The sequence below is a fragment of the Schistocerca nitens genome, chromosome 2 (genome assembly GCF_023898315.1).
Source record: "Schistocerca nitens isolate TAMUIC-IGC-003100 chromosome 2, iqSchNite1.1, whole genome shotgun sequence".
NCBI classification, from domain to species: Eukaryota; Metazoa; Arthropoda; class Insecta; order Orthoptera; family Acrididae; genus Schistocerca; species Schistocerca nitens.
This window is the reverse complement of record NC_064615.1, coordinates 301,565,912-301,591,910: the sequence shown is the minus strand read 5'-3', so window position 1 is coordinate 301,591,910 and position 25,999 is coordinate 301,565,912. Positions and strand designations below refer to the sequence as shown.

At 44.1% G+C, this 25,999-nt stretch overlaps 1 protein-coding gene across 1 annotated transcript in view; it reads right to left on the bottom strand.

Annotated features, from left to right (window-relative positions):
- Positions 1-25,999, bottom strand: part of LOC126234996 (uncharacterized) — a 557,903-nt gene that overhangs the window by 13,927 nt on the left and 517,977 nt on the right. The window contains exon 6 of the mRNA XM_049943733.1: positions 4,378-4,428. Within this exon, the coding sequence (XP_049799690.1) occupies positions 4,419-4,428 (10 nt within the window). The 3' untranslated portion in view covers positions 4,378-4,418. The remainder of the gene's footprint in view (positions 1-4,377; positions 4,429-25,999) is intronic.

Here is a 25,999-nt window from a genome sequence, read left to right as displayed (position 1 = left end):
AAAACAAGTACGGGAGCTGAAACTAAGTCGAGCTGGAAGATTCTGGCTTCACATTTCCCATCTATTTATGCTGCACATTTCATTACAAACTGGAATAAGTTTTATTCACTCACGAGAAAGTAAGACACATCAGCTGTGTCGGAGAGCGCGCGTGTCCGTGCTCACATTTCGGCGAATCACGTGACTGGGATGAGGTCAGACCGCGTAGTACCCGTCGTCGTGACATTTGGCCGCAGGGTGGGCAAGACGCGAGTGTCCAGCGCACTTAGTCGCGGCCACGTGTGTGAGGTCGCTCAACACTGGCCTGTCATTCCAACTGCTACAGTGGCAAATTTGTACCATGAGTATCTGGATTCCTTGAAAATTATCGCCTGTAGGGTCAACTGCCTAGAGCTGCAATGTGTTGACGATAGGGATCGGCAGTTCTAACAACGAATGTACGGGGCACAACGTAGCAAACCGCGCGTCAATGCAATGCTGGGAACTCACAAGCAGTGAGCAGCCACGCCATTCAAAACCACGTGCTCGCTGTTTGGTAGAGAAGCCATCGTCCTTCGCGTGTGCCTCTGCTCCTCCCACGTTATGGAAAACACATTTCCCTGTGGGAGAGGACGAGTGCGTCGAAAATCACACGAGGTGAGCAACCTATGGCAGCATGCAGGGTACATTTCTGTCGCTAAGATGCATTTTAAAGCTTTAGAAATTATATCTCAAATTAAACAAAAATTAGCGGAGTCTGTAGTAATGCCAAATATTTAGCGCCGTGATGCACTTAAACAAGACGCAAAGAGTAACAACTCAAGACGACTCGAGCTAGCTATGGTGGTTACGTTAGGTATGTATGTTCAGTTAGGTTGGATGCGACTGGACAGGCGGCGTGATTTTCAAACGCTCTGTTTGCCTCATCGGTTTCTTAGCCACCTTACATATCAAACCCCTGTCGTCATTCTATACCTGCAATACCAAATCGCATATGTAAAAAAAAAAAAAATGGTTCAAATGACTCTGAGCACTATGGGACTTAACATCTTAGGTCATCAGTCCCCTAGAACTTAGAACTACTTAAACCTAACTACCATAAAGACATCACACACATCCATGCCCGAGGCAGGATTCGAACCTGCGACCGTAGCAGCCCCGCGGTTCCGGACTGAAGCGCCTATAACCGCACGTCCACCGCGGCCGGCTCGCATATGTCCAGCTTCTTGCGTGCACCTTTACATAACACTTAATATTTCTCTACTTCCTTCTTCATTTCAGTCACACAACTGTGGAACAAACCACTCCGTAAGTTGCATGTAACCCCAAATTATATCACATTCAAGAGGAGATTAAAGCTATATGTATTATCTAGGCGGGCGGCCGCTGTGACCGAGCAGTTCTATGCGCTTCAGTCCGGAACCACGCGGTTGCTACGGTCGCAGGTTCGAATCGTGCCTCGGGCATGGATGTGTGTGATGTCCTTAGGTTAGTTAGGTTTAATTAGTTCTAAGTCCAAGGGACTGATGACCTCAGATGTTAAGTCCCATAGCGCATAGAGCCATTTGAACCATATTATCTAGGCGTAGCTTCTCTTTTGGCATACACCGGCATGTTTGAGTTCCACAACGAACCAGTATCTCTGTCGCATTGTTAACTGTCCGTGCTTTTCTCATTCTTTTCTCTTTCTGTTTTCTTCCTTCCATCTTTTCTGCTAGTCTTATTATTTCTCGCTCTTACTCTGACCAATCAATTTCTTCTCCACATTGATTCGTTCTGAACTGCTACCACATATTTCTATTACATGTCATTACTCACATTCGACAAGAACTTGATGAAAAAGTTGCTAAGCAGTGTTAATAACTCTGTTATTTATTAACTTATATATATTCATTACTGTACATTGTCATGATCATCATCATTATTATTAAACATTGCTAATACACTACACAAATTATTATGTTGACTCACTAAGAATGTCTGGTTAGATTTAAGAGACGGGTGTGAAGGACCTCATCTTGCCAGGCGAAAGAAATTCATAAATAAATAACGGTATTTCATTTACCAATAAAGTACAGTTCCGCCAGTTAATTAAGGTATTCTTGCATGAGACACAGGAATTTATTACCGAATCACAGACTTCCAACTGTTGCCTTAACAACACCTGTATGTGCTTCAGCATTCGATCGCTGCCGGATTATCAAAGTGGTTTCGCCAACTTCCTACGGATATGATGGGACCTGTATGGGCGAGTGATGCAGTTCTTAACTTAAGAAGTTCTATGAAGTGATCTTCAGACTGAAAGACACAAATATTGTTCAGTGCTCTGCAGGTGCTCTCGTAGAGATTGCCGAAATTAAATTACGCTAATAGAAGTTCCCTCAATGATAAACGGACAAAACATTTTCCCGCGCTGCATACGTGAAACCATGCGACAAAACTATAATATGCTACGTTATTTCCGAATCATGGTTCAGTATTTCAAATTCATACAAATTCAATACATTTTTCCTTCTCTTATCATCCCTGAAAACTAGAGTCACTTTTATGAAGCACCCTGTACATAGATATGTAATTTGTTCAGCCGTACACAAACTTTGAAAGTACACATACTTTAAAAGTACACATACCTTGCACTAGGCATAACGCGACAAACAATACTAGCTCCAACAAGGCGTTGCCTGTTCTCAAATACGACACGTTTATTTTCAAAACAGCGGTTTTTATGTTTGTTATCTTCGTACCAAAGGTGCTGAAACTGGAGTAGCGCAGTTATCTGACGTATTGCACTACACTCGAATTCCATTCGCTTAAGACAAAATGCGACAAATATTACTGAAGTATGCTGTTTAATTGGAGGCGAGTAAAAATAGCACGTGTTTTCGCCGAGTCACGCCGTTTGGTGATCAAGTTAAGAGCTATTATTTACGAGTGTCAGTTATCGACGCGGCTTGTACGAAAATGCTTTCGGTCCCATATAGAGAAAGAGAAGTATCAGAAAAATGGGAAAATATTGAAAGGAACACCCTGTCTTAGTCGTGGTCATTAGCGACGGAGCTGTAGGCCTGCTGGATAGTGAAGGGGCTGAAGGCACGGGCGTGGTTTTGCTTGTGAACTGTCCGGCCATTCGCTACGAGTGATTTAGGAAACCCTCGATAAATACGGCTCTTTTGGTCTTGAAATCTGCACCTATCGAACACAACTCCAGTGTCTTAATGGCTGAACCACCTCATTCGGTAAGAAATTCTGGAACGTCTGAAGCTAATAATAAAATGTGACAATTACGGGAGTCCTAGAAGAAAGAACAGAGTGTGAATGAAAGGGGAATACTGACCAGAGGAAAGGAGTTCACCTACAGGCATGAACAATAGCAGCCACTTCTTCAAAAAGTCATGAGAGGGAGGCACATTTGGGATTAGGAAACACCATATAGATATGTGTTGAGGAGCCAGAACAGAATTGTATAACGAACAGGTAGAGACGAAGGCACATGCTGTAACCTAATACTGATAGCAAATACACTAAAAATAATGAGGAACCAGGGGTAGTAGATGGGGCATTAGGGACAATTAAGACCTAAATGAGACGGATTCTAAGTTGGAATCTATAACCACTCGGGTTGGCCACCTAGTTTTTACAGCAGAGTACCACAGGAATGCACTCAGTTCACCTACAAAGTTGCGTGCTTTGTCGAACAGTCTAAGCAGCTAAGACAAAAACTATATTTTCCATTTGAGCATTCAGTTTTATTTCTCTGACTTCATTGTTACAGTTAAGGAGAAACCAAAGTTGAAGAGCCAAATGAAACTAGTTTAAAGAAATACAGCTGCCAGTCTGAGATATATCTGCCGAGTGCTCAAGGAAATGTAGCTCATCCACTTAGAGATGAAATGTCGACATACAAAATGTTAATGTCTAAAGCGTCACAAAATAGATTCATGATTATTGTTCATAAGTCCAGGATCCTTACTAGGTAGGTTTAATTGACAAAATCCGAAGAGCAGTGCGTTTCGTCACTAGTTCGTTAAGCAATCGCGAGACCATCACAAAAATTGTTCATCAGACTCCAACACAGACGCTAAAATAGGAATTGTGGATGACAGAAGCATGTGCTATTAAAATTCCGAGAGCGTACTTTCCTAGAAATCAGAAAAGATATTACTTCGTTCTTCATGAGCCGGAATGTGTTTAAAACCAGAGAAACATACAGGGACTTCACCGACAGCCGTTGTGCTTGGGTAGGCTCACCGTTCGCTGTGGGAACAGGATAGGCTTACTTAAGGTGACAGCCGAGGATAAATGCTTGGCAGAAACCAATTGTTGCATTACTTAAGACTTCAGTTGAGTAAATCGTAAAGTTTGTATACGGATTTCGAATAACTCTTTTGGTACACTTACCTTTGACTAAAGCAGATCTCTCTCCCAGATTGGGTTCAAGCTTACGCCAGCCTGTAAAAAGAGAAGCGAAGTCAGGTACTTGAGCACTTTTAAAAAGCCTTTCATATTTAATGTAAGGGTCGTTATACATGCGCCGATTCATTTAATAAACAAAATTGTTTTAAAAATTGTTTCATACGCTCTGCATTTTTCGAACCGGAGTCCATTTTCAACAGCTGGCCTGTGCAAGAGAAATGAATATACAGTACCGGAATAAGTAGATAAAAGGATTTGCAATAAAATGAGCAATGGCAGAAGACGTATGTGATGTAGGAAGCAAGGGGGAATCGTATCGTTGGTTGGTTGGTTTGGGGAAGGAGACCAGACAGCAAGGTCATCGGTCTCATCGGATTAGGGAAGGATGGGGAAGGAAGTCGGCCGTGCCCTTTGAAAGGAACCATCCCGGCATTTGTCTGGAGCGATTTAGGGAAATCACGGAAAACCTAAATCAGGATGGCCGGACGCGGGATTGAACCGTCGTCCTCCCGAATGCGAGTCCAGTGTCTAACCACTGCGCCACCTCGCTCGGTAATCGTATCGTGTTGTTGGATCGGAGACCCTGAGGGGTAGTTCAACCACATAAAAGGAAAAGATTTTCTTTCTTCGCGTACAATGGCGCCTTTCCTTGCTGTGTATGCGAGTTGTGTCGTTGAGTACAGGTGACAGTAATGGATGTGTGCATAGAAAGGTGTCATGTTTGCGTTGTATGATAATGAGAGAAGGGAGAGATGAAACCCAGCCTACTCCTCTCGAATATCACCAACGAGGCCGCCGAGCTTTATGTACCTACCGTCCGGCGAACGAGTCACATACAATTGTCCGGACTCCGAGACACTGCGAAAATGATCCAGATTAAATTTCAAACCTCTTCGTAAAGTCTGGTGATCAGGACATTTATGTAACCACCTCTCCACTCCTCTCCCCCCCCCCCCCCCCACTCTCCCCCTTGGCGAAATACTGACGTCGAAATGTTCATTTTCTACGAATCAGTCACGTCAGAGATGAACGATACCGCACAAAGGCACACGATAAAACAAAGGTAGGAGAACCTAGGTTTTTTTTGGTGATTTATACCTGAAAATAAAACTTGATCTGAGGTACACATCAGGCGATGCATCCCGTTCATCACATAGGCAGTGTTTCGGTAGTGATGGGGGTAGCGGATCTATGCGTGGGATACATTTGAAGGGCTTATTTCAATAGTGGTACAAGTCCATTTTTGGTCATTTAGAGATACAGAGTCCTAAAGTTAAATGAGCGCTGAAAAATCTGTAGTTGAGATACCAGAAATATTCAAGCATATGGCTTCTTGCTAGAGATGAACCTTTCTTTCTGTTTGTTTGGATCATTAATTTCAGGAGCATTATAGGCAGAAAAGTGGAGGTAATGGGCTTGTACCACTATTGAAATAAGCCCTTCATTTGTCATCGTCATTCAACGATAACGCTACAAGAAGCTACTGACCGATTACGTGTATCCATTTGTTCACATAGCACCGATATGCGAGCTGCAGCTTCGGAAGACAATGCACCACACCGACGCTCCCTAATTGTGTCACAGTGATTGGACGATCACTCCGCGCAAATGACGGTGCTACAGAGCCCTCGTAATCGCTTGACATCAATACCGTTTAGCACATGTGAGTCACAGTCGGGGGAGATGTGGACGCCTCGGACGTAGTTCCAACCACTCTTCATGAGTTGTGCTTTGTGGTTGAAAGGTCATTCAAAGTGATAGCTCCGTAACTCTTTCCGTGTCTCGCGGGATCCATAGCACGAGGCGTCATCGCATTCATCAGGGCTACTACATGGATGTGTCTAATTCAGCTGTCCAGGAGTGTAAACACAAGGAGTGGGAGAGAGATCGAAAGTAATCCCTGGGAATGTCAGGGAAAATAACGGCAGGAGCGGGACACGAGTCGCCGAGTTGTTTACGCTCGGCAGACCACGAACAAGGCGACGAGCATTGCCGGAGGACCGGAGCCACGCTGCGCCGCGAACCGGTTATTAGCGAAGGCGCGGCGGGCGGAAGGGCCTAGATCCTGCGACGGCGCGGCGTCGGCTAAGAATACCCGCCGCCATATTTGGCAATGCGCGCGCACTCAGAGCGCAGCAGTGGCCGGCCGGCGGCCGTGGCGAGCGGGTTGTTGGTTGTTGTCGTTCTATGCGCCGCACAGAAGCAGCTCGCCGGTCCACAGCTGGTCTGCGCCTGGAATAGTACTAGTCCCTAGGCGGTGACAGTACACAGAGTAGTGAAGCTTCCACGCACAGTAACCCTGTGTACCGGGCGGAGGTCCGAACACTGACACATTTCGCGCGACAGGCAATGCACATTCCAGTCTCAGACCTTCAGGATGAGTTTATATTATAACCAGCTGAGTACCCGGCATGCACATTCCAGTCTCAGACCTTCAGGATGAGTTTATATTATAACCAGCTGAGTACCCGGCATTGCCTGCTTATGTATGTATTTCAGTCTCCCATTAGTCCATATGCTCCTCCCCCTCTCTCTATCTCCTCCACCCCCACTCTCTGTTCCATCTCCTCCACCCCCACTCTCTATCTCTTTCACCCCCTCTCTCTGCCCATCTCCTCCACTCCCATACACTGTCCATCTCCTCCTCCCCCTCTATCCATCTACTTCTCCTGTCTCTCCCAGATCATCTTCTCCCCTTTTCTTTCTGTATCCATCTCCTCCTCTTCCTTTTCTCTCTCCATTTACTCCTCCCCCTCTGTCTGTTCATCTTCTGCTCCCCTATGTTTTTGTCCATCTCTTTCTCCCGTCTCAGTCCCTCTGTTTCTCTGCCTGTCTTTGTCCATTTCCCCCTGCCATATCTCTGTCCATTCCCCCATCCCTATCTCTGTTCATTTACTCCTCCTCCAATCTGTGCCTGAAGCCTCCTACCCCCGCACTGTCTATCCATCTCCTCTTCCTTCTCTCTCCACATTATTTCACTCACTCAAACACTCCAATAGAAGGCTTGTGGTTCTCACACTACAGTATTTCTTTCCAGAATGTAACTAATGTGTGTAGCAAATTTGATTGAAATCGTTCCAAGGGTTTTTCACCTGTGACTTTGCCCTCATGGCCTTGTCAAATGTATTTCATTCATATTTAACATATTTCAACCGTATTTGTACACATATTTCACCTGTATGTCTAGCGAATTTCGCTCCGCGCTTTCATTTTCACGCAACTCATTGTTTATGACGTCGTATCTCTTGAGCTATATGTCGTACAATGATATATTTTTGTAGGTGCATTCAGTGGCATATTTGGACACCGTCTGCGACTTGTGTTGCGAATAAACTTAGTGACAAAGAAATAATAAAATGTCATGCACGACGCGGCAGTTTTTCCTTGCATCCCAGTATCTGATGTCATACCTCCTGAAATATGTATCGGATAATAATAGTTTTGTAGGTACATTCAGCGGCAGATGGATACGCTGCCTTCTAAAAATGTTGCGAATAGAGTTAGCAGCAGCGAAGTAATAAATTTAAAAGTCCCTGATGATGCGATTGTCGGCCGGGGTGACCGAGCGGTTCTAGGCACTACAGTCTGGATCCGCGCGACCGGCTACGGTCGCAGGTTCGAATCCTGCCTCGGGCATGGATGTGTGTGATGTCCTCAGGTTAGCTAGGTTTAAGTAGTTCTAAGTTCTAGGGGACTGATGACCTCAGATGTTAAGTGCCATAGTGCTCAGAGCCATATCTCGTGAATCAAGTGTCGTACAATGATGTAATTTTTCTGGGCACATGTGGTACATGTTAATACTGTGGTCCATGTGAATACTGCCTGGAAAACGAATCACGAATACAGTTAGTAGTAAAGAAGTGATAAATTAATACGTCACACTTCATGTGACAGCTTTACTGCAAGAGCAGCGAAAATGTAGCAAACAAACGTTTTTCCCTTCATCATTCTATGCGTGTCGTCAGTGAGGAGAAATATCGTAAAGACTGGAAATGATTTGTAAAACTTCTTGTACTTCTCTTAGTGCTCTCATTCTCAAATAATGGATGACTAAAGTACGGGGGCTACACAGCTTTTTCACCCCATCCTCACCCCATTGATAGATGGGTGGTTCTTACCCCAGCATTATTCTTTCAGACAGTATATGATATGTGTACCAAGTTTGGTTCAGATCGCTCAAGTGGTTTAGTAGGAGATGTGGAACATAAATAGAAACATACGTACATCCATTTTTATAATTTGTACGGATCCCTTTCTTGCGTGTTGTTTACGAATCCTACATCAGTGCACAGTTTTACCGTTTCCACGTGTTTAAGGCGACCAATTGAGATGCAGGGATGTTCTGGAATGTAGTCAGCAAAACTCGCCTTCGCAATGTTATTTATTTATTTTATTCTTATTTTCATAACCTGCAGTTTAATATTTGAAAAATGACATACACACATGCAATGTGAAGATATGTCTTTGCATACTAATATACATTGTACTACAGAATGTACAACTAAAACTTGTCCTATTACTAGAAATAAGTTCCTTTAATCACATTCGACAGTGTCGTGGGCTTACGCCTACTCTGCCTGCAACCCACATCGCATCACAGTTACACAGGCGCAGGCAGCCAGATTTCGTAGAGACGACAGAGAGGGCAGCCACACTACACACGACCACCAAATGGCGACCGAGGCGCCAGCGGAAGACGCTGGCCCTACGGTCCTCTCTTCTACGCCAGGTACATGGCGGGAAGCAAGACTGACTGTATCCTGGCGCCGAGGGCTGCACTTAGGCTAGTGCACAGCCCCTGAGCAGGCAACGCACTCTGAGCGGGCTAACTGGGCCAGGCGCCAAATGCTTATGCATATCTTCAATCGTGAGTTCACTCCAGAGTCATCCTTATACTATCACCTTCTCATCCCGGATCCTGCAACGTGGCCATCCTGAAGACATGGCTCCGACATAGTGGCCAACCAGCGGACTCGCATTAGTCAGTTACTTTCAAGTTCCATGGATCATTTTGCACTATAAATCCTCGTGATGTGGAACGAGTCTTCCCAAAATTTGCTATGAATCTAAGTGCAAATGAGGCTGAACTAAGTTTTTTTAGGAGTTCCAAAATGATTTTGCAATTTAAATTTTCGAGTAATGAATGTCATTTTTCGTTCTAATTTGTAATTATGTACCTCATTGTTCCTTTTGAACTGTAGTCGATTATTTACAACAAACGTCATGAGGGAATATACTCTGAAGCACTGGTCAGACTCCTTATACAGATGTCTACAAGATGGTTGCGGGTGAGCACCACATATTATTCTTACAGCACGTTTTTGGGCAATGAAGACCTTTCTTAAAGATGAGTTACCCCAGAATATTATTCCATATGGCATCACTGAATGAAAATAAGCAAAATATGTCCACTTCCTGATATCTCTCTTCCCAAAATTTGCTATGAATCTAAGTGCAAATGAGGCTGAACTAAGTTTTTTTAGGAGTTCCAAAATGTGGTTTTTTGCAATTTAAATTTTCATCAATATGGACACCTAAGAATTTGGAAGCTTCCACCCTATGTATTATTTCATCACCATGTGTTACATTTAAGGTGTAGTACCCTAGAGGTGCAGAACTGAATATAATGTCTTTGTGAAATTCAGTGTGAGACCATTCGCCGAAAACCAGTCAATGACGCATTTGAGAACTTTCTTCACCATTTCTTCCATTTCTGTATATGTACTTGGAGTGATTACAATACTGGTGTCATCTGCAAAAAGAACTAATTCTGCTTGTTGTACATTAGACGGTAGATCATTTACATAGATGAGAAACAGTAGTGGTCCTAAGATTGAGCCTTGGGGAATCCCATACGTGATTTCTCCCCAGTCAGAATTATGTCCCTGGATTCTGTTGGTTGAATTACTATTAAGTACAATTCTGCGCATTCTTTTGGTTAGGTATGATATGATCCATTGGTTGGCCATATCATTAATCCCATCAAAATTCAGTTTATCTAGGAGTATACTATGATTGATACAATCAAATGCTTTGGATGGGTCACAGAAAATAGGTACCGGTGCTATTTTGTTATTTAATGCTTGTAATATCTGGTGTGTGAACATGTAAGTGGCATTCTCAGTAGTGCAACCCTTCTGAAAGCCAAACTGTGATTTGCTGAGGATATTATTGTTGTCAAACTGATACTATTCTTCAATACATCACCTTCTAAAAATTATGGAAAATGATGTCAGCAATGAAATAGGCCGGTAGTTACTGAGGTCTCTTTTATCATCTTTCTTAAAGAGGGGTTTAACAACGGCATATTTTAGTCTCTATGGAAAAATGCCTTGAGTTAGTGATGCATTACATATTTCGGACGATACCGGACTTATTATATGGGAACAAATCTTTAGTACCCTATTGGAAACACCATCAAAACCAGAAGAGCTTTTATACTATGTTTAAGAAATGATTATTAAATACATTTGCTACCTGTGCTTCGTCATTTATAACCCTTCCATACAATTCAGTGGTAATGTGGTTGGTTGTCCTCTCTCTTGCTTCACTATATTCCATTTTGCCTTAACTCTATTGCTCTCCTCCAGTATTTCAGAGTTTCTTTCATTTGGCTTCGGCAGACGTAGACATTTTTCTCATTGTGAACTATAACTCTTACTGGTGTCGTCTGGACTTTGTTTCTGCGCTAAGTGTGCGAAGTACTTTTAATCGGACTTCCTTTCTACATGAAGTTTGCAAAGAACTTTTATTTTAGAAATTTGTTTACTCCATTACCAGACCTTGTGTCTAGAAAACTATTTTGTGCTCAAACCAGAAGAATTTGTTTTCCTCATGACCTTTTCGAAACTCGTTCCAATAATGAAATTAGTGTTTGCTTAATTCAAATAAATTTGGCGCCATCTTATGCCTGGCCCTTACCTTTTGGCCGTCTGCGGCGGATGCTTCAACTGGGGGCCAGATGTTTGTTGTTTTTCCGAACCAGTGTTTATTTTTGGGCTTCAGCCCAGGACGACAGTGCTTTAGCGTGTATTTTAGCTTCCTTCTGTTGTGTTGTGACTCTTGTGCTTCTTTTCTGTTTTCCCATTCCACGGCTTTGCGGAACTTCACTTTTCATACATCTTCTTAGCAGGCAATAGATATTTTCTAGCGTGGCTCTTCTCTTTGTGTACCGTTTGGCATCTCAGTTGGACACTAGCTTCTGTCATCTATCTTAGGTGTTTTTGCACAATACGTGGCACAGCATTTATGAGACAGTGCATCTGGTGCCTGCTCCAGTGTGTCTCAGGCAGCAGAGCAATCTTGTAATTTTTCCTTACTGTGCGACCTCTACCAGATGCAAAGTCGCCTTCTGGAACTGCTGGTGGGGTCAGAATTTCCCTGCGAGGTTGCTCTCCTCCAGCCTCCGGTCCCTGGTATAGCATCTGATCCGGTAGCCACATGTTGTCTACTGAGGTGCCCTGCCCCTGTCCCCGGTGCACCGCTAGGACTGACCACCCGCTGCCACCACTGGCGCTGCCTCCTGCTGCCAGCCACAACACCAAATTCCGTGGACAGCACCACGACATCAGATCCTTCCTACCGCCATCTCTGTCACTCCACCAAAATCTTTGGCTGCCGGCCTACACCACCTCAGTTTTCTCTATTGGACGCAGCACCAACACCAAGGTTTTTGACACTGTACCACACAAGCGGCTTGTAGTGAAATTGCGTGCTTATGGAATATCGTCTCAGTTATGTAACTGGATTGGTGATTTCCTGTCAGAGAGGTCAGAGTTCGTAGTAATTGACAGAAAGTCATCGAGTAAAACTGAAGTGATTTGTGTCGTTCCCCAAGGTGGTGTTATAGGCCCTTTGCTGTTCCTTATCTATATAAACGATTTGGAAGACAATGTGAGCAGCCGTCTTAGGTTGTTTGCAGTTGATGCTGTCATCTATCGACTAATAAAGTCATCAGAAGATCGCCGGCCGGAGTGGTCGAGCGGTTCTAGGCGCTTCAGTCTGGAATCGCGCGACCGCTACGGTCGCAGGTTCGAATCCTGCCTCGGGCATGGATGTGTGTGGTGTCCTTAGGTTAGTTAGGTTTAATTAGTTCTAAGTTCTAGGGGACTGGTGACCTCAGCTGTTAAGTCCCATAGTGCTCAGAGCCATTTGAACCTGTCTCCTGCGTGGTCCAGCCCCTTCCTACTCCTCAAGCACACTTTATGATCTTTTAGGTGCCTCATCCTTGCACATTTCTTCCACATTCCCTTTTCACTCTCAGAATCTTAATATATCTCAAGTACTTTCGCGTGACATACTTCCCTGCCAATTGTTTCCACAAGTCGCTTTTTCCTGTGCAGTGCAGAATAGTCAAATCAAATGTGCAAATGTGTGTGAAATCTTATGGGACTTAATTGCTAAGGTCATCAGTCCCTAAGCTTACACACTACTTAACCTAAATTATCCTAAGGACAAACACACACACCCATGCCCGAGGGAGGACTCGAACCTCCGCCGGGACCAGTCGCACAGTCCATGGCAGAATAGTCCTCTGCCCTATGTCTACACGACACGTTTTCATCCCCAGCGTTATCGCACAATACCTTTACATCTGAGCGCTTTGGCACAATGCCTTTTCATCCCTGTTGCTTTGGCACACTCTTGCTTCCATCTCCTTTTTCACGTCGTTCTACCCTCAGTGTCCAGTCTGTCACCTACTTTGTATTGTTCCCTTAGAGACTGGCCCCAGACAGCCAGCTGATTGGCTGTTGACGATATTACGGGCCGCTCTTGTTCTGCCCACACCAGCCACACGGTCACCGTCACTGGACTACTTGGATGCTTCCGTCGAGAGAGCTGTGACCAGCCTACCATTTGATGCCACTCTCGTCGTGCAACCCACGGCCAAGGATCTAGTACCCAGCTAAGTTCTCCACCTGATACATCATGGCTGGCGTTAGAACCATTGGCGTCTTCAGAATTTCTTCTATTTCAGGAAGTTTATGTAACTGAATTCAAGGAAGGAAAGATTCCATCATCTTTCCCTGCTTTTGCACAATATTTCAATACCACTATATTATCAGTTTTCTTCGATTATTTGGACTGACTCTTTAATTTTACATTTCTGCTTTAGAGTATTAACTTACAAGATAAACAGTTTTTTCCCATTTCCTGGAAGTTATACCGCATGGAATGTTTGACTTTTTAATCTGACTTATACATTTATGGAACGGAGCAATGAGTTTTCCCTGGGATTCATAGATTTTCAGAGCGGTTTTGAAATTGTACGAACTGCTCTTCAGAAACTAGATCATAATTCAAAATACATTATTATCCTTAAGGATATGTACTTGAATACTACACTTTGCTTTAGAATTCCCCAGGATAGTGAGAAATTTAGAATTGAAAGAAGTCAGCAAGGAGGTTCCGTGACGCAAAAATAACCCTCAGCATTTGTAGGGCAGTTTTCAGATTCTTATAATGTGAAAATGAAGAAACAATACGTGTTAAGAAATCATGAAGTAACCGGTAGTCTAATATTTATCCACACAGGCACAGAGTCGCAACCAACATATCGAAAAAAATAACACTAATTGATAATGAAGTGACACAAAAAATAGACGATAATTTGTATTTTGGTCTACTGAAGACAGTGCCTGAAAACGGAAGTACAAGAAACAGAAATGTAAAATTGGCCTGGGATGGCGATGGGTTGGGGTCGGGTTGTTTGGGGGTGGAGACCAAACAGCGAGGTTGGTTCAAATGGCTCTGAGCACTACGGGACTTAACTGCTGAGGTCATCAGTCCCCTAGAACTTAGAACTACTTAAACCTAACTAACCTAAGGACATCACACACATCCATGCCCGAGGCAGGATTCGAACCTGCGACCGTAGCGGCTGCGCGGTTGCAGACTGTAGCGCCTAGAACCGCTCGGCCACTCCGGCCGGCAAAACAGCGAGGTCATCGGTCTCATCGATTTAGGGAAGGATGGGAAGGGAAGTCGGCTGTGCCCTTTCAAAGGAACAATCCCGGCATTTACCTGAAGCAATTTAGGGAACTCACGGAAAATCTAAATCAGAATGGCCGAACGCGGGATTGAACCGTCGTCCTCCCGAATGCGAGTCCAGTGTGCTAAACACTGCGCCACCTCGCGCGATTCTGGCGAACTAAGTATATTTCAAAACGACTATTCCAGTTTGTCTGAAATAAAAAGATTACAAATAATGTACGCTGCCATTTTTGAATAAGACATAGACTCATTAACTTTCAATGCGAAAACCATTTGAAAACTGAGACATTTTCACCGAGCAATATCAGATGCATACTGTTAGTTGTTAGGAGAGATAGGAAAACAACAAATCGATCAGGGAATTGAAGGCGAAACTCTGACTGTAAAATCAAATGGAAGAGCCCAGGTGAATGTATTGTAACTGAACCAGGATTCCAAAAGATACGAAAAGATGGATAGAAAGTATTAGAAAACATCCAGGAGTCAAAATGGATTGTTTGCATTGAAGTAGCAGGGTAGGTAAACGAATAGAGGTGGCGTTTATGCAGTAGTGGATGTCGTATGAATGATGAATCTTACGTGGAACAGATTGAATACATGACCACGTACAAAGAGATAAAAGATTGGCACTAAACAGAAAGTAGTACCGTGTCAAATCTCTCAAAAGACTGATATCTGTTAAAAACTTAGCTATCTCAGCAGTCTTCCTGTCCAGAACGCTGCACTGCAGTGGAGTGTGCGCTGATATGAAACTTCCTGGCACATCAAATCTGTGTGCCGGACCGAAACTCGCATTTGGAACCTTTGCCTCTCGCGGGCAAGTGCTCTGCCAACATGACTCACGACCCGTTCTCACAGCTTCAGTTCTTTCTTCCAGGAGTGCTAGTTCTGCAAGATTCGCAGAAAAGCTTCTGTGAAGTTTGGAAGGTAGGAGACGAGGTACAGGCAGAATTGAAGCTGTGAGGACGGGTCGTGAGTCGTTCTTGGGTAGCTCAGTTGGTAGAGCACTTGCCCGTAAAAGGCAAAGGTCCCGAGTTAGATTCTCGATCCGGTACAAAGTTTTAATCCACCAGGAAGTTTCAGTCTTCCAGCCCTTTCGTAAATGCCTTTTTGAGACACAGCGTGATGGCTGGTTTCAGATTACCTCTATAAACGTAAAGGGACACGATTTATTCCTGTATTGTCCTCAACCTATTTTTTGGACACAAGTTATTTTACGCGCAACAGGAACAGAGGCGAGACGAGGTGGGGGAATTACGTCCCCCCTGGTGATTACGGCTGCCGGGTCGGCTGCGCGTTCAGATACCAGACCGGACGTGCACTGTGCGGCTCGCTAATCAGGCCAGCGTGCATTAGTGACCCGGTCGGACCCCAATCATCAACCATTCATGGGCCGACGGCCTGCCGAGTGCGGAGTGCGACCTCGTTCCGACCCGTGCCCTGCCAGCCACATTCAGCAGTCACCTCCGCGAAAGGTGAGAAACACAAAATCAACTACTAAATTTCGCACTTGAACTACTCGAAGCAGAAATTCTTCAATGTTCTGAATTTCCTAAATATTTTGGAAGATACGCATTCTTTCGACTTTATGCAAAAACGTTCGAGTCCTGGTGTTTATTTTTAGACACACACACACACACACACACACACACACACATACACACACACACACACACACCCACACACACACAAACTTTCAATTATACGCCGTATCTAAACAGTTGGACGAACTCCAATTTATCGTGCCAGGTTTTACTAGAAATCGGCATCTGAGTGTTTTCAGAACTGCAGAACACCAATTTATGAGCATTTAAAATTACAAATCTTCTTTTAAAAATTGTTGCCTTAAGTTTTTCTTTATGTCCTTTACCTGGAATTACTTTTAATGATTGGAAGAATATGTCAAACAAATTGTAGATGTTACTGCTGACTTCCGGCCTCTATGGCTGTTTTCGTGTGATCAATACGTACTGGTACAGAAGACCAATAAAGTGCACATTAAGTCAAAATTACACCACCATATCTACACATAGATGATGCCCGGTAGTACACAATTGTTGTAACTAACAAACAGTGCAGTTCCGTTCTCCATCACACAGCGTTGATTTAACATCTTGGTTCAAATGGTTCAAATGGCTCTCAGCACTATGGGACTCAACTTCTCAAGTCATCAGTCCCCTAGAACTTAGAACTACTTAAACCTAACTAACCTAAGGACATCACACACATCCATGCCCGAGGCAGGATTCGAACCTGCGACCGTAGCGGTCGCGCGGTTCCAGACTGTAGCACCTAGAACCGCTCGGCCACAATGGCCGGCATTTTAACATCTCATTACGGCTACAATGCGAATGTATTTCACAGTGAAATCGTGCTGAACCATTTGATGTAAGTTTTTAAAAATGAAACCACAAAACTGCTTCTGCGAATATTTTTGCACTAGAGTATAGCAAAACGTGGAACGATACTATAAATGGCAACTTTTAGTTCAATAGCTATGTTCACCCGTCCACATAGCCGCGCGCGTCAGCACGCCGCTTCCAGGATTCGGGAAAGTGAGTCGGCCCCGCAGGATTAACGACGAGGGCCGGTGTGCTGGCTAGTTTGGATGTGGTTATCAGGTGGTTTCTCACATCCCACTAGGTGAATACCGGGCTGGCACCCACGTCCCGCCTCAGTTACACGATTCGTAAATATCTAGAAGTAGTTCACACACCTGAACATGGATTAGCACTATCGCTAGACGGAAAGAGATGGGGTACACAAATTTCGTCCCGGTGAGAGAGAGAGAGGGAGAGAGAACGAGAGAGAGAGAGAGAGAGGGGGGGGGGTGGCGTGACGGGAAAGGCATTCGACCACCCTCTACCACTAACATGACCAAATCCAGATTAACATGCAGACCCTGGGAATAGAAGCTTGCCTCGTATAGCCATGAAATGCAAATGCAGTTAAAATCTTCAATTCATTCTCGTTCCAATGCAATTTTTTTGTTTATGTGTTTCCACAGGCATGTCATAGATATTTTGTTCAGTTAATTTTTACTATTTAAATCGACCAACTGTTCTCGATTACTTATGTCCTAAGATGTGTACACTGAAACATTTCCAGATACACTTCTCACAATTGTGATACTACAAAAAGGTGACAGGTAGTTTTCAAAAATATTTTGGAACAATACTAGATGAGTGAGAAAATAGTTCATTACGTCCATTGAAAGCTCTAGATTACTAGTATTCCGTACCCTTGAGACAAGAGAAGGGAACATATCTGAAAGGTCACTTTGCTTACCAGTACAGTTTTTCCATGATGGTATTTTCTCATGAGCAGTTAGGATAGAGACAGCTGTTGTAATGGAGAAAGAGTGCTTCACGAGGAACACAAAAGAGAATGAGTACGTTTCTGTCGCGACCACGTCGTGGGTTTCCGACGCTGGGAACATTCCATCACTCAGGTTGAAAACCAGAAAATAATAAAACCCGAAGCGTTCGAGATGCGGAGGATGAAAATTAAGTATGCTATAGGGTAAATAGGAATTTCTTTGCAGAATAGATCGTGTGGAAAACTAACTAGAAGAAGCAGCAGGACATGTGTTAAACACCAGTGAGTAAAATAATTTCCGTGACACCAGAAGGATAACTGAGGGAAAAATCGTAGAGGAAGACGAAATTGAAATATATACAACAAATAACTAGGACATTTGGGTATATGTACTACTGTGACATGGAGGGATTGGCACAGGCGAGGAAATCGTGACTGGTCTAATCAACCAGTCAGGAAACTGAGAGGGCTTTATGCGGAGGCGCTAAACTTCCCACGCGCTACCATGTCAACAACGAACGGTGAGTATCTCACTTCGGAGAAAGCAGCCGCCGCTAGGGTCAGCTGTTGCTGGCGATGTTCGGTTGTCTGTCTGTCCGTTGACTGTCATAGAATGTAACAACGGGTAATCGGCAAAGTCAACGCTACGGAACAACAAGGAGCAGCGACCAGCATTACCATCCCGTCTCATTGTGGAGCAGAGAAGCAACCGCCCGTCTTGGAAGTGCTCAGTGTATGTCACGTGAGACACAGATTACCGTGGAGCATTGTCTAGAGACCGTGGAGCGCTGTCTAGAGACGCTCTGAGCATGGAAAATTGTCGTTCGGACTAAAAAAGCGCGATATACGAAGCAGCACGTCGACGATCGGCAGCAGTACCTCGTAGCTCACAGCATGCGACGCATCTGTAGGACCTTCGCGTCCCACAGTCCGAGAGCCTCTGACCTATAGGGTCACGATTAATTAACTAATTGATCATCTGCTGCTCGTCATCCAGCTGTGAGTCGTTCTGGAATGGATGCATACAAAACGCGCATTTCTTCCACGGGCATTTTGATCTAGCTCCCTTTAGCGATGATGCAAGGTGAAATCGGCGCCAGATTCTCTGTTTTAAAACCGACCAAAGATGCTCCAAAATACTGATGTCAGTTGATTCAGCGGGCAGATGATGTTATTCCGTGTTGTTATAAAATGATACCTTAACAGAATGGAGAGTTTGGATGTGTTCACTTCTTATTACAGGTTTTGTAGTAACACAACAACACTTACCGGACCCCCACACAGGTGTACGACTTACATTGTTAATGCAAGCTTGTATGTGTTCGAGATATTTCATTTTTGGGTGATTATAAATTGTACTTCATATTTGTTACTGTTTTACAGATCGTGTCTTCTTACTGGAAAATGTAATATTCTAAAAGTTCTTATGACGTTTCATTATTCACGTAATTCTGTCATAATTATACACTGATGCGTCAAAGAAACTGGTATAGGCATGCGTATTCGACTAAAGAGATATGTAAACAAACAGACTACGGCTCTGCGGTCGGCAATGCCTATATAAGCAACGAGTGTCTAGCGCAGTTGTTGGATCGGTTACTGCTGCTTCAATGGCAGTTTACCAAGATCTGACTGTAAGTGAGTTTGAACGTGGTGTTATAGTCGGCGCACGAGCGATGGGACACAGCATCTTCGAGGTAGCGATGAAGTGAGGATTTTCCCGTCCGACCACTTCACGAGTGTGCAGTGAATACCAGGAATCTAGTTAAAGATCAAATCTCCGACACTGCTGCGGCAGGAAAAAGATCCTGCAAGAACGGGACCAACGACGACTGAAGAGAATCGTTCAACGTGACAGAAGTCCAACACTTCCAAAAATTGCTGCAGATTTCAGTGCTAGGCCATCAACAAGAGTCAGGACGCGAACCATTCAACGAAATATCATCGATATGGGCTTTCGGAGCCGAAGACCTACTCGTGTACCCTTGATGACTGCACGACACAAAGCTTTACGCCTCGCCTGGACCCATCAACACCGACATTGTACATTTGGTGACTGGAAACATGTTGCCTGGTCGGACGAGGCGCGTTTCAAATTCTATCGAGCGGACGGACGTGTACGGGTATGGAGACAACCTCATGAATCCATGGACCCTGCATGCAGCAGGGAACTGTTCAAGCTGTAATGCTGTGAGGCGTGTGCAATTGGAGTGATACGGGACCCCTGACACATCTAGATACGACTCTGACAGGTGACACCTATGTAAGCATCCTGTCTGATCACCTGCATCCATTCTTGTCCATTGTGCATTCCGACAGACTTTGACAATTCTAGTAGGATAATCGACACCCCACCTGTCCAGAATTGCTACAGAGTAGTCTAGGAACACTCTTCTGAGTTTAAACACTTCCGTTGGCCACCAACCTCCCCAGACATGAACATCGAGTATATCTGGGATGCCCGCAACGTGCTATTCAGAAGAGATCTCCACACTGTCGTACTCTTAAGGATTCATGGTGTCAATTCTGTCCAGCACTACCTCAGACACGTCGTGTTGCGGCACTTCTGCGCGCTCGCGGGAGCCCTACACGATATTAGGCAGGTGTACCAGTTTCTTTGTAAAAATACTGCAGTCTTTCTTCGCGGTCTTCTCTCACGAGAGTGGTGTATCTAATCGTGGCATGCTTGGGAGAATGCCGACAGCACCAGCAGAACTGATCTGACGAAAACTGCTCTGAGAAGTTACCCGTGACGGGCGCATATTGAGGCAAACATGCTATTTAAATTCTCTTCGCATGATGACAGGCCATAACCAGAATAATCCATTGGAAAAGCTACCGTTTGGAACCCGTGTAGTCGTAGTGTGCGATGGATTGTTTGAGAATGTTGCGACCTGCAGATAGGGAGATGTGCGGCATTCTTCAATTTTTGTAATGAAACAGAAACCTTCTCTCCACTATTTTCGTAAAAGATGCTCAGCTTTCTGTTTGCAGTACTGTATACCACTATCTGCAAACAATACCGTAAATGTCTGTCACAGATCTGTACGTGTAATAGTAAGGACTGGGAACATAATGGTGTGCTTTCGGGTGCTCTGGTGAGTTTTATGGCCGGCCGCTGTGGCCGAGCGGTTCTAGGCTCTTCAGTCCGGTACCGAGTGGCTGCTACGGTCGCAGGTTCGAATCCTGCCTCGGGTATGGATGTGTGTGCTGTCCTTAGGTTAGATAGATTTAAGTAGTTCTAAGTCTACGGGACTGATGACCTCAGATATTGTCTCTTAGTGCTTAGAGCCATTTGAACCTTTTTTTTTAGTTTTATGCATAAAACTACTACATACTTGGATATGCAAATGATTAACATTTCGGCACAACTGCACGAAGTACGTAGAAGTAACGCCACCAACGATCTGTATATAAGGACAGATAACGCAGCGGGTTTACTATTTAGAAATCGCATTTAAATATTCGTTGACTGTAGAAGATCGTGTGGTGCTTCGTGTAAGAAGGACGACCATCTAACAGTACGTGTCGGCAGCAGCGTGGCCTACTGATACTGCCGCTTACTGCTGCGTGCGTTTGTCGGCATCTCACGACTCTCACGCCAATATCGAATCGATGGATTCAAGCAGGATTTAAATGGTCCCACGCGACTGGCGCTCGACAGGACAGGCACAGTTTTGGCGCAGCAGTGCAAGATCGTCCAGGCCCGGCCCGTCACGTACGTGGGGTCGGGAAATGTGCTCGTTTGCAGCAAACCAGTGTGCGCACACGGACAGTGCGACGCCGCACGGAGCACATACCTCGGACTGTGAGCGCGGCGACCGTTGTTGCGCCTTGTAGCAGGGGGAGGCGCTCCGGCAGGGACGAACACGACAGCGCTCGACACTGGAGTGAGACTACGTCTGTGTGAGCAAACTCCTAGGAGAGTGAACATTATCAAACTGCACTGGTCACCGTTACCCTAACCCACCATCTGCCAGATACACCACATGAACACCTGTCCTTTACGTTGCCGGTAATTTGGACAGCAGGCATTACGTTTCTGACATGTTAAGACTGGTGGCTATGTCTATCTTCGGCATGATTGTGACATTTTCTTTCAACAGGGTAACGCAAAACCGCATGTTGCCCGTGCTGCCTTCAGCTATCTCGATACAGAGGGTGTTCGACTGTTACCCTGGCCTTGAGATTCTCGAGGTCTCTGACCCACTGAAGGCACCTGGTCTCGGCTTGCCGACAGACCGACACGCCGTCACACGTCAGCCACTGCGGGTCAGCAACTCTGACGTAAGCTCTGACAGCAGCTTGGAATGGCGTACCCACGTCCGTCACTCAGACTGAGTTCAGCTGGAAGCAAAGCTGGATCAAGGCCGTTGTTGCTGCCACTGTTCTGGATACTACATTTCGCAGCCTGTAAACCCAAAATCATCCACAAATTTAACCACGTATTCTTCTTAGTAATATTCACACAATAAGTAAAATTTGGTTACTTGCTGTCCTTCTTGTTTTAATTTTAATTGTCAGTAATATATGATTGCAAATGTTTTCCCCACTGGGTTGGAGCCTCAGTAAATTAATAACATCCTTGCAGCTCATGAACTGCAAATACTTAAAACGGCATTTGCTAAAAAACTATAGAAATCAGTATTATCGCTTTAGGTAATTGAATTTGTTGGCTTGAACACATATATACAGGGCCCAATCACATTAATGTGATCACCGCCTATCTGTGACTTCAACGTGCAGCTACCGTTTACAGACGCAGGTGGCAGCACTAGCAGCGGACGGTATAATTATAAAGCGTTTTGGGGGTCGCGTAAAACAGCGCAGTTGTAATGCGGGAACGGAGCGATTTGTATGATGTGCAAAAGGGCATAATCATTGGCATTCGGGAAAAGGATGGAAGCATTTCCGAAACGGCCAAGTTTGTGAAATCTTGGCTTGCCGCCGTGCTTAAAATATACCGTGCCTGGCAAAATGGCGTTATTCGAAACCGGCGCCGAGGAAAATGTGATTCACTACGGGCCATAGATAACAGGGATGACCGATGGCTGCGGCGATGTGTACGTGCGAAAAGAGGTGCAACTGTTGAGTAACTGACCGCCCAGATGAACCAAGGGGTTACCAGCAAAGTCTCCTCAGCGACATTCAGTGAACGTTGCTGAGTATGGGCCTTCGTGGTAGACGTCTGGTTCATGCACCCATGTGACTGCTGTTCATCGGCGACGAAGGCTGGAATTTTCACGTCAACACCGCAACTGGATGTCCGCTGAGTGGCGGCAGATGGCCTTTTCAGATGGATCACGTTTTATGCTCCATCGAAATGAAACGTCTGAAAGCAGGCACGCTACAAAAATCGTCGGAAGGGTCCAAATCGAAGGAGGGAGCGTTATGGTCTTGAGAATGTTTTCGTAGCATTGCATGGGTGACCTCTTCATCTTGGAAGGCATAATGGATTAACACAAGTATGCATATATCCTTTATCCTTGGGAACAATGACCACTCCTACATGCAGTTGCTTTCAGTCAGCACGATGGCATTTACCAGCAGGACAATGCAACGTCTCACACACGTCGCAGTGCACGTGCATGACTCGAAGAGCACCAGGATGAGTGTACCGTACTCCCCTGGCTGCTATACGTCCAGGTTTTAAACACAATCGCCGGCCATTCTGGCCGAGCGGTTCTAGGCGCTACAGTCTGGAACCGCGTGACCGCTACGGTCGCAGGTTCGAATCCTGCCTCTGGCATGGATGTGTGTGATGTCCTTAGGTTAGTTAGGTTTAATTTGTTCTAAGTTCTAGGGGTCTGATGACCTTAGAAGTTAAGTCCCATAGTGATCAGAGCCATTTGAACCATTTGAACTCGAAGTACGCGACGTGGCGAGAGAAGAGGTGAACGGATGCATGCGTGTGCCGCGAACGGCAGCGGTTGAGGCACTGAACCATTTCATTTGCGTTAGACCATTGTGGTTGGGTTGAAAATCAGCAAAGGACTTGGAACGTCAGTTCAACGGAATGGATAGTGTCTTGAAAAGATTTTATATGGTGAACATCAACAAAAGTAAAACAAGGGTAAAGGAATGTTGTCGAAATAAATTAAGCGACGCTAAGGCAATCAGATTAGAAAATGAGACAATAAAAGTAATAGATTAGTTTTGTTATTTTGACATCGAAATAACTGATGATGGCCAAAGTAGAGAGGATACGAATGTACTGCGAGAAAACAGTTTCTTGAAGTAAGGAATTTATTAACATCTGACAGTGCCGAGAAGTCCCTCTGAAGATATTAGTATAGAGTGTAGCCTTGTATGGAAGTGAAACATAGACAGCAAGTCGTTCAGACAAGAAAAGAATAGGAGCTTTTGAAATGTGTAGGAACAGACGAATACTGAAGATAGACGGGTAGATTGCGTAACTAATTTGGAAGTACTGAGACGAAATGGGAAAAAAGAAATTTCGGGCACAGCTCGACTAAAAGAAGGGATCGATTGATAGGGCACTTTCTGAGACACCAAGAAATCGTCAGTTTGGTAATAAAGGGAAGTGAGTGATGTACAGACAACTGAGGAAGACCAAAGTATAAACACAGTAAGCAGTTTCAAGGGGATGTAGGTTGCAGTAGTTATTCGGAGATGAAGAGTCTTGCACAGGATAGAGAAGCGTGGAGTGCTGTATTACACCACTCTTCGGACTGAAGACCGCAGTACCTTCATGATGATTGTACTCAGGTTAGTATTTTATCTGACTGTGAAGAGGTAGTTGCTGGTGAGTCAGTTACATGTTACATAGATCATTTGAACGATTCTTTTATCGGAAAGATGTAGAATGAGTCAATTTATAGGATATGTATTCATGATTAGTGTTAACATTAATAACACACTATTATACATTATTGGATATCAGTTTTTAAGTACAAATTCGTCAATGAAATAGGAGGAATTGTCCAGGAGAAATGACTTTAAATTATATTTAAAACTTGATTCGCTATCTGTCAGACATTTCACGTTATTGTTGCATTCAAATCAGTGGTGTCAAGAGTTTGACTTGATGAAACAGATCTGGCGATCCAAAACAATGACGGCGATCCTTATCGATACAATTAGACGAGCGTAAATACGTCTCATAGGGCAACGTCGTTCGTCGGTTTTCCTCTAGGGCCACATGGGTGACATTCAACGAAAGACAAGTTACTCTTAGGAAGTTAATCTTTTCACTGTATTAATATTAAAATATTACTGTAGTCAGCTAAATGTAAACTACCGAACAAGACGGAAACTGAAGCCTCCTCAGTTACATTAAATAACTACTATTCATCGTCCATTGCTTATTTGTTAAATTTGGTATTTTGCAGAGAAAATAATTACTTGAATATGCAAATGCAGAGCTGTATTTATGGTACTACTACTTGTCACGCTACTACGTACGATGTAAGAAATAGACCTTTTCAGTCTTTCAGCTTATATGATATGATAATTTGTAGGAGTGGCTAATGAAATATGTTTTTAATTTTATTTTGAATTCGTAGGAATTCCCAGTTTCTTGTTTTACATTAGGTGGAAACTTATTGAAACTATTTGCATCAGAGTTCGCAACTCCACTCTGGTCGTTAGACAGAGGGATAAAGACTACATGAAAACTATTTATGTGCCTTGTACTGTAAACGTGTATAGCACGGCTCAGCTGAAACTTTTTTACTGTCATCAACAATAACCAGTTGTAATATCCCCACGGAAAATTACCCTCTACCACGCACTAATTAATAATGATTAATCAAATCATCCATATTTATTTACGTTTAAAAAGTATCTGATCAGATTTTCTAGTAAGATATGCGCCGACAGCTCGTCGACGCCAAGGTAGTTTTCTAGTACGTTTATTCTCTGGAACAACAGAGGTAGAGATATGTATGCTCCATGGTTATTATAGTTGGGATAGAGAGAGAGAGAGAGAACGGAACTTTTTCCAAAATCGGATTGTTAAAGAAGTTTTTGGGTACTCTTCTTCGCATTAAAGCGAACAAGGGAAATTTGTGCCGCTAGTGGGAGACATAAAGAAATAATAAACCTGTGAAAATAAATCTCTTGAGATTTAAAATACCAGAAAACGGAATCTGTACAACAAAGGATTTAATATAAACCGTTCATCTGAAATCAGGTTTGTGAACATTTTATTACAGAGTGAATGAAGAATGAGTTCTCTGTATGAATCATTGATGATTGTCTGGGCCTGTAATTAATTGGGAAGTTTCAGCTGTGACGAAGAGAACCTGCAATCTATGAGTTTTACAAATCGTCC